Here is a 12,915-nt window from a genome sequence, read left to right as displayed (position 1 = left end):
TGTGTATGTGCTCAATACTCACTGCTGTGTGTATGTGCTCAATACTCACTGCTGTGTGTATGTGCTCAATACTCACTGCTGTGTGTATGTGCTCAATACTCACTGCTGTGTGTATGTGCTCAATACTCACTGCTGTGTGTATGTGCTCAATACTCACTGCTGTGTGTATGTGCTCAATACTCACTGCTGTGTGTATGTGCTCAATACTCACTGCTGTGTGTATGTGCTCAATACTCACTGCTGTGTGTATGTGCTCAATACTCACTGCTGTGTGTATGTGCTCAATACTCACTGCTGTGTGTATGTGCTCAATACTCACTGCTGTGTGTATGTGCTCAATACTCACTGCTGTGTGTATGTGCTCAATACTCACTGCTGTGTGTATGTGCTCAATACTCACTGCTGTGTGTATGTGCTCAATACTCACTGCTGTGTGTATGTGCTCAATACTCACTGCTGTGTGTATGTGCTCAATACTCACTGCTGTGTGTATGTGCTCAATACTCACTGCTGTGTGTATGTGCTCAATACTCACTGCTGTGTGTATGTGCTCAATACTCACTGCTGTGTGTATGTGCTCAATACTCACTGCTGTGTGTATGTGCTCAATACTCACTGCTGTGTGTATGTGCTCAATACTCACTGCTGTGTGTATGTGCTCAATACTCACTGCTGTGTGTATGTGCTCAATACTCACTGCTGTGTGTATGTGCTCAATACTCACTGCTGTGTGTATGTGCTCAATACTCACTGCTGTGTGTATGTGCTCAATACTCACTGCTGTGTGTATGTGCTCAATACTCACTGCTGTGTGTATGTGCTCAATACTCACTGCTGTGTGTATGTGCTCAATACTCACTGCTGTGTGTATGTGCTCAATACTCACTGCTGTGTGTATGTGCTCAATACTCACTGCTGTGTGTATGTGCTCAATACTCACTGCTGTGTGTATGTGCTCAATACTCACTGCTGTGTGTATGTGCTCAATACTCACTGCTGTGTGTATGTGCTCAATACTCACTGCTGTGTGTATGTGCTCAATACTCACTGCTGTGTGTATGTGCTCAATACTCACTGCTGTGTGTATGTGCTCAATACTCACTGCTGTGTGTATGTGCTCAATACTCACTGCTGTGTGTATGTGCTCAATACTCACTGCTGTGTGTATGTGCTCAATACTCACTGCTGTGTGTATGTGCTCAATACTCACTGCTGTGTGTATGTGCTCAATACTCACTGCTGTGTGTATGTGCTCAATACTCACTGCTGTGTGTATGTGCTCAATACTCACTGCTGTGTGTATGTGCTCAATACTCACTGCTGTGTGTATGTGCTCAATACTCACTGCTGTGTGTATGTGCTCAATACTCACTGCTGTGTGTATGTGCTCAATACTCACTGCTGTGTGTATGTGCTCAATACTCACTGCTGTGTGTATGTGCTCAATACTCACTGCTGTGTGTATGTGCTCAATACTCACTGCTGTGTGTATGTGCTCAATACTCACTGCTGTGTGTATGTGCTCAATACTCACTGCTGTGTGTATGTGCTCAATACTCACTGCTGTGTGTATGTGCTCAATACTCACTGCTGTGTGTATGTGCTCAATACTCACTGCTGTGTGTATGTGCTCAATACTCACTGCTGTGTGTATGTGCTCAATACTCACTGCTGTGTGTATGTGCTCAATACTCACTGCTGTGTGTATGTGCTCAATACTCACTGCTGTGTGTATGTGCTCAATACTCACTGCTGTGTGTATGTGCTCAATACTCACTGCTGTGTGTATGTGCTCAATACTCACTGCTGTGTGTATGTGCTCAATACTCACTGCTGTGTGTATGTGCTCAATACTCACTGCTGTGTGTATGTGCTCAATACTCACTGCTGTGTGTATGTGCTCAATACTCACTGCTGTGTGTATGTGCTCAATACTCACTGCTGTGTGTATGTGCTCAATACTCACTGCTGTGTGTATGTGCTCAATACTCACTGCTGTGTGTATGTGCTCAATACTCACTGCTGTGTGTATGTGCTCAATACTCACTGCTGTGTGTATGTGCTCAATACTCACTGCTGTGTGTATGTGCTCAATACTCACTGCTGTGTGTATGTGCTCAATACTCACTGCTGTGTGTATGTGCTCAATACTCACTGCTGTGTGTATGTGCTCAATACTCACTGCTGTGTGTATGTGCTCAATACTCACTGCTGTGTGTATGTGCTCAATACTCACTGCTGTGTGTATGTGCTCAATACTCACTGCTGTGTGTATGTGCTCAATACTCACTGCTGTGTGTATGTGCTCAATACTCACTGCTGTGTGTATGTGCTCAATACTCACTGCTGTGTGTATGTGCTCAATACTCACTGCTGTGTGTATGTGCTCAATACTCACTGCTGTGTGTATGTGCTCAATACTCACTGCTGTGTGTATGTGCTCAATACTCACTGCTGTGTGTATGTGCTCAATACTCACTGCTGTGTGTATGTGCTCAATACTCACTGCTGTGTGTATGTGCTCAATACTCACTGCTGTGTGTATGTGCTCAATACTCACTGCTGTGTGTATGTGCTCAATACTCACTGCTGTGTGTATGTGCTCAATACTCACTGCTGTGTGTATGTGCTCAATACTCACTGCTGTGTGTATGTGCTCAATACTCACTGCTGTGTGTATGTGCTCAATACTCACTGCTGTGTGTATGTGCTCAATACTCACTGCTGTGTGTATGTGCTCAATACTCACTGCTGTGTGTATGTGCTCAATACTCACTGCTGTGTGTATGTGCTCAATACTCACTGCTGTGTGTGTGCACTTGGATGGGTGAAATGCAGAGCACAAACTCAAAGGATGGGACACCATACTTGGCTACACGTCACTTCACTATAAGTAACTTTGCAACTACATGTCAACTAACTCGGAGTTTGTAGTAGACTTAGGTTAGGTGTTAGGGTTTGTGTAAGTAGAATAAGTCAACATGTAGTTGTAAAATTACTTCTAGTCAGTCTGTACATTGGTAGCAGACACTTTATTTTGACAGTCTACTAATACTCAACTTAGAGTTACTTGACGTGGTTGCAAGGTTACTTATAGTAGTAGAATGTCTAAAGTGTTACACTTAATACGTGATTTAGATATATTTTATGATTCACTACGTTTTATTTTAATATTAAATTTGTATTAATTATTTTAATGACATAATTTAATAATAAAATTGTTCTACATTACTTTGCATTCATGTTTTTGTTGTATGCATCTTTTCTTCAAGCACCAAGGGAAGCATGTCCTAATTTTGTTGTACATGGTATAACGACAATAAAGGCAGTCTACTTTATTCAGCTTGTGGGCTGAGTAGTGATATTTACTCTATGCTTTCCAGACCCTATGCTTTACAGTAAACATTTCCATGCCCTATGAACCATTTTGAGTTGACCTGCATAATTTCAGTAACATTTAGCAGATTTCACAGCTGCTTATGACACAAAGGAAGACCCATGTGTAAATAGCACCACAGACAGCATTCATCACAAACTGGCAGGAAGCCATGATAAAGGGCATCTGTAAAGCAAATCATGCAAGATAAACAAGTGCAGTGAATAAGTGAGAGTGAAATAATGTTCGCGTCATATTTCTCGGGCCAGTCTCTAATCTCGCCACATGAGGCCATATTTGTTTGTCTCTCCCTCTCGGTGTGTGTGTGAGAGAGAAAGAGTTTGAGAGTGTTCCTCCAAGGCGGGGGAATGAAAAGCTGCCTCTTAATTGAGTACACAAAACAGATGGCTGGCAGAACACCCATTCAGTGTAATGCCATTAAGAGAATTTCGAGTTTAGAGCAGTCTTTCCAATGAGATCCTGTGGCCCTGTTCAAAAGTATCAGGACGCGGAAGAGAAAATACAGCTTTACTATTTTAACCAAGCTCAACAGAGTAGATGCAGAATATTTCAAAATTATGATCTGTATTGCTAGAATATAAATGAGGCCAAGAGTGACAACAACCTAAGTTCCCTTAAATTATTGTTCAGACAGAGTGTACGAAACCCGACTCCCAAACATTTCCGAAACTGCTATGGTTACCACGATGTCAAATCACAATGTTCTGGAATCTCACATGTTTGGTATCCACTTTTCTGACCAAAGAAATAGTGACATAAGTCTCATTGTGTTCAGCAATTTTAACTAAAGCACAGCTGAAGGAGGCGTTGTGTTTTGCTTATGATTGGAATATGTCATTAACAACTAGTTGTTCAGTTCGATTCCATACACACCAGAGGTGTAGTGGTAAAAAAAGAGGTGGGTAAACTATAAATTCTGGGTCACCCGGTAAGGTGGGGCACTGCCTACCGGTGTATGTGTATCCTGATGACATTGCTATAGGGAGGGCTCGACATTAAGCCTTTTCATACACTTGTCCTTAGGACAAGTAAATCTGTCATTCACTTGTCCGAGTAAAAAAGTTGCTCGTCCGGATTTTTTTTTTTTGTTAATTTATTCTGAAACAATATTCTCAGTGTTCAATCAGCTTTGATATTTAAATCGGCATATTGTAATATCTGCACCTTTAAAGGGCATCCCCTCCCCCAATATTATTAAATGTATGCTTCATCTTTCATTTTAAATTCCTAAATTTGATCAATAAATTCAATTATTTCGAATAATAAGACACTATAGGGCTGTTACCCTAGGGGCTGATCAAATTAAATCATTTACACTGAAAAATTACAATTGCATAAAATAATGTTATGAAATTGATTTAAATTTACATATAAGAAACATTGGAAAGAATGATACTACTTTTAAACATAACACTAAACCGCCAGTAGGTGGCAGCAGGCGGCCGTATTAATGAGTGAGTCATTGATTCATTCATTCAAACGATTTATTCAAACGGCTGATTCATTCAAGAACGACACAGATGTTCATGAATGGGTCATTGAATCTTTGACTCAACCGATTCGTTCAAAATGCTGAATCATTCAAAATGAAAACCGGTTGAGTGTTCCTGTGAGATGCGCCGTGGTTCTGCTGTGATTTTTGCTTGGAATTATTTTCGCTGCTGAAACAGAACATAAACAGGCAATATTGCTTCTAAAATGTAAGTGAGTTAATTTGAAGTGTTTGTTGAACTGTTGTAGAAAATCAATGTCACATTTTCAATCGGGGTTGCTTAACAATGTTAAAAATATAAAAACTCCACATTTAGATATTTTATAGGCAGTATGTTGTTAACTGAGTGTGTGTGTGCGCTCATTTGTGTAGATTTCTCCTCGAGAGGCTGCGCGAGCGTCAACAGCGCAACCTTAGCGTCCGTCAGTAATAGTCAACAACACTGACAGCAATGCAGCGCAATATGAAAGAGTTCGTCTTAGGTTTAACAACCTATGAAACTAATAATGAACAATATAAAACTAAAACGACATAAGCTTAAATTAAAATGTCTACAGGCTATTTAGAGGTGGATAAACGCACTTTGGAGGTGGGTAAACGCTATTTCCGAATATTGGGAGGTGCGTAAATGGCGTTTACGTGCGTTTAGCCTCCACTACATCCCTGATACACACTGCATAGAGTTTCTGTAAATGCAGTTATCACTACCTGCATTTTTCAGGAGTTAATGTGGTTGTAGAGTGCAGTTGTCACTCCCGTAAATGACTGAACTGTGTGTGAACAGAACAGGATTAAGCACTAAAAGGTGAACTGACAACCAAATTTAGTTGCAAATAAGGTTCTTACCATCACAAGAGAAAGTGTGCGGTTCTCTGAAGTGGTCACTGTAAACTGTGACCTTTATGCTGACCCCTAGGCCCTGCTGCAGTTCATCTTGAGCCACGCATGGGCTCCAAACAAAGCCAGCATTTTTTGAGTAGTCGTTGCACGGATATGCCAATCGTAGCCTGATGAAAAGAGTAAAGGATGTACATACAATTGAATTAATATCCTAAACAAACACTTATTAAACAAAATGATTGTATACAAAGCATTTTTTAAATAAAATTAATCTTTTTTTTAAAAATAGTTACAAAAGACAAATAGACCACGTAGTAACTCACAAGTCAAGTACATGACAGAAGCCCGCCACTTCTTCATCCCTCTCTTCAGACACCTGAAAGAGCTCGTAACCAAAGCCATTTGGTCTGGAACCCAGAGATACCTAAAAGGATTTAAAGTGGGTTTTTAAAAAAAATATTTAATCTGACAGTAAAGAATTACAACAAAACTGTAAAAAAAAAAAAAAAAAAAAAAAAAAGTGCATGAAAAAGATTCTATGAATGCTTACCGGATCGACTGATACTCTGCGCTGGCTTCTAGTGCTCTTCTGTCCCGGAAGATAGGTGCGGGGAGGAACTTGTGGAGGAAGGGTGTTACTGCGAGCTACTGCCTTCCCTGATTTGTCCCCGTTTACTCTCAGGCTTCTATTAGGTGACAGCCAATCCCCATTTAGCTTGCTCAGGGAGTCGTTGAGGTTGTCATAGTTCAGAGTGTCTCTGGAGGAAAGCTTGGGCTGGTCCACCTCAGGAATGAACAAGTTGACATCCCGTGGGGCTGAGCTTCGATGGACAATAAACGGATCGTTCTGGGGAAGAGGATTCCTGGGCGGTACCGGTGGCGGAGGCTCATCTAGGGATGGAAGCCCTTTCGACAGCGATTGCGATGTTCCTTCAAAGTCACTTTCCCATTCATCCAGGATGTAACGAGACGGAGGCTCCTTACTGAATCCGTGAGTCTCACCGCTGGACCGTGATAGGTTCGACACTCCGGGTTGAACGTGGTTGAGCATGGGGTCAGATCCGGACACACTTTGCTGCATATTATTCCAAGGGGGACTGGGAACGCGTCTAGGCAGGGTGGGCTCGCTCCTTGAGGGCGAGGACTTGGTGTCAGGGGGTAGTGTATTTGCTGGGCCCTTGTCCTGTCGATGGCGGGCGAGGGCATCATACTCCATCTGCAGGGCCTCTGCTAAGACCAGCTCCTTTTGGCTGAGGCCAAGAGATTCCAGACAACCCCAACGTTGTTCCTGGTCATTCTGAGTCTGCGCTGCAGACATGTTCCTGCAGTGCACACAAGGAACGCAGAAAGGAGCTTGACGGGACTACGAGTTGCACAACCAGTTCATTAGGCCCTGTTAGGAGATAAGAATGAAAGCAGCATGTTATTGATATTTGCCAATCATAAATATTGCATTATCTGGAGCCAGAATAAAATTTCTCATCAACCTTCCACGTAGAGATGTTGACATTCGTCAGAAAAAGGCTAGCAACTTAAACCTCCTGTAGACTCTCAAAAAACAATGATTATAAATGGCTGGGTATATAACCAGCAATATCACTCAAATGTCAGCCAAACAGAAAAACTTCCACACTGAACTAGAGGGGGAAAAAGCCAAATATCAGCCGTTATATCAGCCTAGGTGGTATATACTACAGTAGGTCAACCCCTAACCATAGAAAACATCAACTACAAGAACGAATTGAGATCATTTAGGGATGCACAAATATTAAAATTTAATTTAATTCTATACCGTTATGTCAAAGAGATTTCAAAGATACCGTTCATTTTGAGATTTGCTAAAGATTACATACGACTTTCAGTAAAAATCTATATGAACTTTAATATCGGCCAATATGTTACAGATATACTGTAGAAAACACCTGTAATATCTAAAGTAAATAATTAATTACATAAAGACAGAACCATTTAACTAACGAACCTCTTGAACCACATATGGATCAAAGTGCCACATGTTCAGTCACAGATGGGAGCTGTTTTTAGAGAAGCGCACATGTGTGACTCTGACTTTGATTGTCCTTGGCACTGATCATCTGGCTCTTATTGTCTTTGCTTGCTCAGCAAAAAACAGAGCCAAGCGGATCTCTCTCTTTCAGCAGAGTCATCAGTGTCGGTTGTTCTGCAGCACAACAGTTCCTCAAACTGGGGGAAGCCGTTCTCTCTCCTGCACAGAGACTGATGTGCCATATTAAGAGACCTGTTCCTGTGGAGTCACAGCTGGACAGATGCTAAGCTTTGAATTTAAATCGACCTGAAGACCTGCTGAGTGCCTCTAAAATGGATTTAGCGTTCACTCAGCCTTACAACATGTAGCGTGACACAGCTGCCGCCCCATAGAAACGCAGGACCATTGGGTTTAATGGTCATCTAGTCCTGCACAATGGTAAATGGGTTCAGCTGGGAAACTCTAAGGTCGAATGACTTTCCAAAAGGATGATAGTAACAACAACAAAATTGTAGAGTGATCCTAGACCCCAAAGTGATCAAAAGTATACCACTTTGTGTAAAGTGATATATGGGTTATGATGGCTCAACAAAAATGCCTAAAATTATGGTTCCCACAAAAATTAAACTTGTCATTTATGCTCCCAAATGTCAATCCAAACCTGTATGACTTTTTCTTTGGCAGAACACAAAAGATAATTTGAAGAATTCTCACGGTTGTGGTCCAAATGAAGTCCAAAACACCATTGGACCCCATTCATTTTCATAGACAAAAAAGGCTCCCCTGAAAGTGAGCAAATGAAGACAGAATTTTAATTTTTAGGTGAACTATCCCTTTAAGTGCATGACCATTTGTGACCTGTTGTTTCCTCCATAACATGACAACAGTGGCAGGGGGTCTGTTTCTCCGCCCACAAACACAACTGTAGGAAATTCACACCCTACACCAGAAGAGTGGCACCAGAACAAAAGACTGAAGAGGAAGCAGAAAGGCATCTGTTTGACAGAAATTCCTGGACCCTTCAATTGCTGCACATTTTGCATCCCGAAAAAGTAAAAAACCTGTGCCTCTGGTCACCTCTGGGGACGTTCATTTGAATGAATAAGGTAAAACAAACAAAATGATTTTCCAGATCAACAGAGGAGAGGGAAGCAGCAGCATGACTGTGGCGTGTTCTTCCATCAGCAAATCATCCAGTCACACGCTTAATTTCTGCTGAACTAAATCAGGGTAAACAGAGGACTCAGCTCATTACACCGTTTCAAACCAGGTGTGATGTGACAAGTTCTGTCCACAGTGAAAGTGAAACTTCTGCTTGACGCCGCACTTGATGCCGCAGAAATACAAACTAAGCGGACAACAAAACGGCCAGGACAAACCTTCAGATTAACATGGAAAACAAGTTCGGTTAGGACACCGTGTCAGTTAAGCACTTGTGCAAAATCACTTCCGAAATACCAGATGTGTTTGTAAACAGCATTCTCAGGCACCAACAGATGGACTGCACAAATATAAATATATCTCCTTCTAGATGGCCTTTATGGGGCTCTGCCTCATTCCCAGAAGCTCCGGCCTCCCGTGGGCTTCCTATGCAGTCTCATAACTGAGCTTTGGCCGGAGGGGTGCAGCCAAGACAGGAGGGGTGGCAAGGAGGGTGGATCTGCATTGTTCCACAGGGACCCCAGGCCAGCCAGATACAGGCCCCCGGAATCAATCCCCTGCTGGGATATAATCCCATTCAATCAGGGGTGGCTCCCAGATTGGTCGAACAAAGGACAGGGAGGAGTGAGGGCAGCCGCGTCACGTGAGGCAGGGCCAACTCAGACACGTTCACACGGCTCGGAGAGCCAAAGACAAAGAGACCGCTGTCATCGCTGTCCCCCCATATACACCCCTCCCCCAACACACCCACCCATCAACAAATATCACACGGCTCCCTTCATGCCTAGGGTGTTCGCTTATGGTAGTTCCAGCTGATCAGGGCTTGTGCGCCGTATGCCGAGGCCTTCTATCATCAATACGCCTCTCTTCCTGTGGCGTTCCCACCCTAATATTGGTTCAAAGACCTCTAGGGTAGCCGACTCGACTCTGATCTGACAGGCAGATGGTGGAGAGCTTGCCAATATTCAGCCAATGAAGTAACATTCAGCCTCTTTGGAAGTCAGAAGAAAAGCAGCATTGACGTTTGGCAAATACAAAACAAACTTACTTTATTTGAAAACTAACTCCCAATTTAGAAAAATAGAAACAGTGTTGATAAAAAGGCCAAACTCACAAACCGCAAATCCCACAGGAAGGTGATTCAACCAAACGCATGGCACGTGTAACCTGTTGCGTAGACGAAGCCTGGCCACGAACATCTTTAGCTCAGACATCACAGTTCTACATAGTTTAAACAGATTTTTGAGCTGATAAAATATGAATTGTTGCCTTTTTTATTTTAACCCCCGTCTGACAGGTTTTAGGTGCACGGGTGGTTTCAGAGATACAACACGTGATATTTTGCACACTGATAGCCTTGAAACAAGTAAATGTCTGAGACCAATTTCAGATTTCCATGTTCCAAGAATGCGATCAAGCAGAGGATATAGCCTAAACCTGGAAGAAAACATAAGTTCTTAATCAAAGATGAAGAACATCTCTCTTAGCCAAAAAGTATTACAAAACATCAATGCAATTCTTGTTCGGCCAACGTGCCATGGTGATTCAGAAACATGAGGAATCTTGAATCAGTTTTGCAGACTAAACCCAAATCGTGGTTACGGTGTCATCATATACATGTTCTTTTATGCATCTAAACACTGAAAGTCAGTGTAAACACCTTTCCTGTGTGCAGTTGCATAAACCTCCTTGTAAACATTTTGCATGAATCACTATAATTAACACAAATCTTTTGATGTAAAATACAGTTAAGACTTGAATAAATTAAAGCCTGAGCAGATACATCATAAAGCTTGTGAAGCTGACTGTATGCATTAAAAAAAAAAAGTATGCGAGTGCAAACGCACAGTCCCTTTTGGGAGATTGGAGTTCTTATTTTTCCTAACTTTTATAAATAATAGTTATTGAATGATAACCTATTACATCACTTACATAAATGTCAAAAATCTAATGCATTGACTTTAAATTACATGCATTCTAAATAAAATAAAAATTGTAAAATAATTGTTTTAGATTTTAAATTAGCCTACCTTTATTATATTTTATCTTTTTTTAATGACACTTTAACGATAACTTGATGTCATATGGAGTCAGGAGATTTTCTAGTTAAAAAAAAAGGCATTTATAAAATAAAAAACAGACATCATACTCTTTTCTGTTTAGAGCACCCTCATCCAATAGTTTACAAATTATTAAATCAATATTAAAAGATTTCCTTATAAGATAAAACAAACAATACAATAGTAATACCCAACTACACAGCGTTTCCTCTGTTTTGATACACATTTTATACATTAATGGCTCAGAGCGTTCTACTAAATAAACGTCTATTTCAAATATAGATCTATTTGAGGCTCAGACCCAAACTTGTCAAGTTGATAGTCATTTTTAAAACAGAAACAAGCGATAATAGGGGTAAAAACGCGGCGGTCATACGCCTCTGAAATTTTACATTTAAAGCAGCGTAAGAGTGTTTCGTTCTCAGGTCGGGAGAAGCTCATACCAACAAAGATTTTAGGAAAATTTACAACCACTGCGCAAAAACAGCTGGGTCGTATATAAATAAGAAGCGTTTGTAACAGCGCTCTCCGTGATAGTGAAGGAAAGAGCACATCACATACCGTGTGCTTGGCCTCTTGAGCGCCAGTGTCATAGTCCTCCTCGTCTATTATCAGGCTCAATCGTTGTTCTTTGATAGATCGTGATCAGGCGGTCGTTTCCGGTGTCCAGTGGCAAAAGATCGTGTATTGATCAGGGGCAAATCACGGGCTCGTCTCTGTTAATCCATATGAGACGCATGCTCTTTCCTTCCTCGCTCTCTCGGTTTGTCCGACCGGGTTATTTGATTGGAGACTTCGCACTGAGGATTCCAGAAGCTCACATCGCCCAGTGCTTGAGTGTAGAGACAGGAGATCTAGACTGAGAGGAACAATAGCAGACTCTAGTGGACAACAGGGGAACTGTGTGATGCCCGACTTCAAACACTGCAGTAGAACGTAAGAACTTTTTCTTTCTTCTGCTAATACCGAAAAGGTTGTAACAATACTTCAATGAAGAAATAAGTAGGCCTATTTCTATTATATAATATAAACATATATTCAATATAGTGCAAACCATTATCAAACCATACATACATACCGGCATACCGTATAGGCTAAATGGAAGCAATATGAGGTCTAGAGTTGCTTTTCCCCCATTTTGTTTATTATTGCGATAAATAATCCCTAAATGAATTTTTTTGTTGCAGGTAGGCTATATCTACAAACATCTCAAGTCAAGCACAAACGGAACTCTTTGATTGACAACACTACGAATAAAAGAAATAATCCTTCAAAACGCCTTAGCTATCTGATCAGCAAACTGCATTAAATAGCCTACCTAAATCAGGGGTTCTCAAGTCTGGCCATTGAGATCCACTTTCCAGAGTTTAACTCTGCCTATAACTTTATAGAAATCCCGAAGAACTTGATTAGCTTGCTCAGGTGTGCTTGATTAGAGTTGGAGCAAAACACTGCAGGAAAGTGGACCTTGAGGGCCAATGTTAAGTTACTTACAGAAATGCACTTTCTTGTAAAAATATAAAAATATCGAAAGACAAATGCAAGTCGTATTTTCTTTAGCAATGTAATTGTGTACGTTTTCTCAAATGAAGCTGTGGCGCCATCTTGTGGTAAGAGCCCTTTGTCAACACAAGATATTGCTGAGGTCACCATGAAATCAAAATTGAAAACTCTTTTTTTTAAATGGAATATTGCAGTATTTATAATAAAAGATTTATCCGTGCACATCATTATTTTTTTTAAATTCATGTACCATCATATTCTTTAGTCAAAATAGCTTCCCCTCCCTCTTGCAAACAGCTGTGTCCCAATTAAAAGGCTGCATCCCCGAGCGTTGTTAAATGGGACGGTCTAGCCTACAAAGGAATGTTTTTGTCGCCTAACAACTGTGACACTGACAGCTGCGGTTAATGAGTGGCAGGAACGTTTCTACTAGACTTTTTTGAAAGTTATATTAAAC

The 12,915-nt window shown here is 41.2% G+C and overlaps 1 protein-coding gene across 1 annotated transcript in view; it reads right to left on the bottom strand.

Moving 5' to 3' along the window:
* pik3c2b (phosphatidylinositol-4-phosphate 3-kinase, catalytic subunit type 2 beta) overlaps nucleotides 1-11,814 on the bottom strand; it is a 50,092-nt gene extending 38,278 nt beyond the window's left edge. The window contains exons 1-4 of the mRNA XM_056269859.1: nucleotides 11,517-11,814; nucleotides 6,280-7,122; nucleotides 6,053-6,153; nucleotides 5,736-5,896 (exon numbers count right to left, since the gene is read on the bottom strand). Coding sequence (XP_056125834.1) covers nucleotides 5,736-5,896; nucleotides 6,053-6,153; nucleotides 6,280-7,047 — 1,030 coding nt within the window. The 5' untranslated portion in view covers nucleotides 7,048-7,122; nucleotides 11,517-11,814. The remainder of the gene's footprint in view (nucleotides 1-5,735; nucleotides 5,897-6,052; nucleotides 6,154-6,279; nucleotides 7,123-11,516) is intronic.
* Between the last annotated feature and the right edge of the window lie 1,101 nt (nucleotides 11,815-12,915).

The sequence above is a fragment of the Rhinichthys klamathensis genome, unplaced genomic scaffold, assembly GCF_029890125.1.
Source record: "Rhinichthys klamathensis goyatoka isolate OS25496 unplaced genomic scaffold, OSU_Roscu_1.1 h1tg000291l_1, whole genome shotgun sequence".
NCBI classification, from domain to species: Eukaryota; Metazoa; Chordata; class Actinopteri; order Cypriniformes; family Leuciscidae; genus Rhinichthys; species Rhinichthys klamathensis.
Note: the sequence above shows the minus strand (reverse complement) of the source record. Positions and strands in the feature narration are given on the sequence as shown.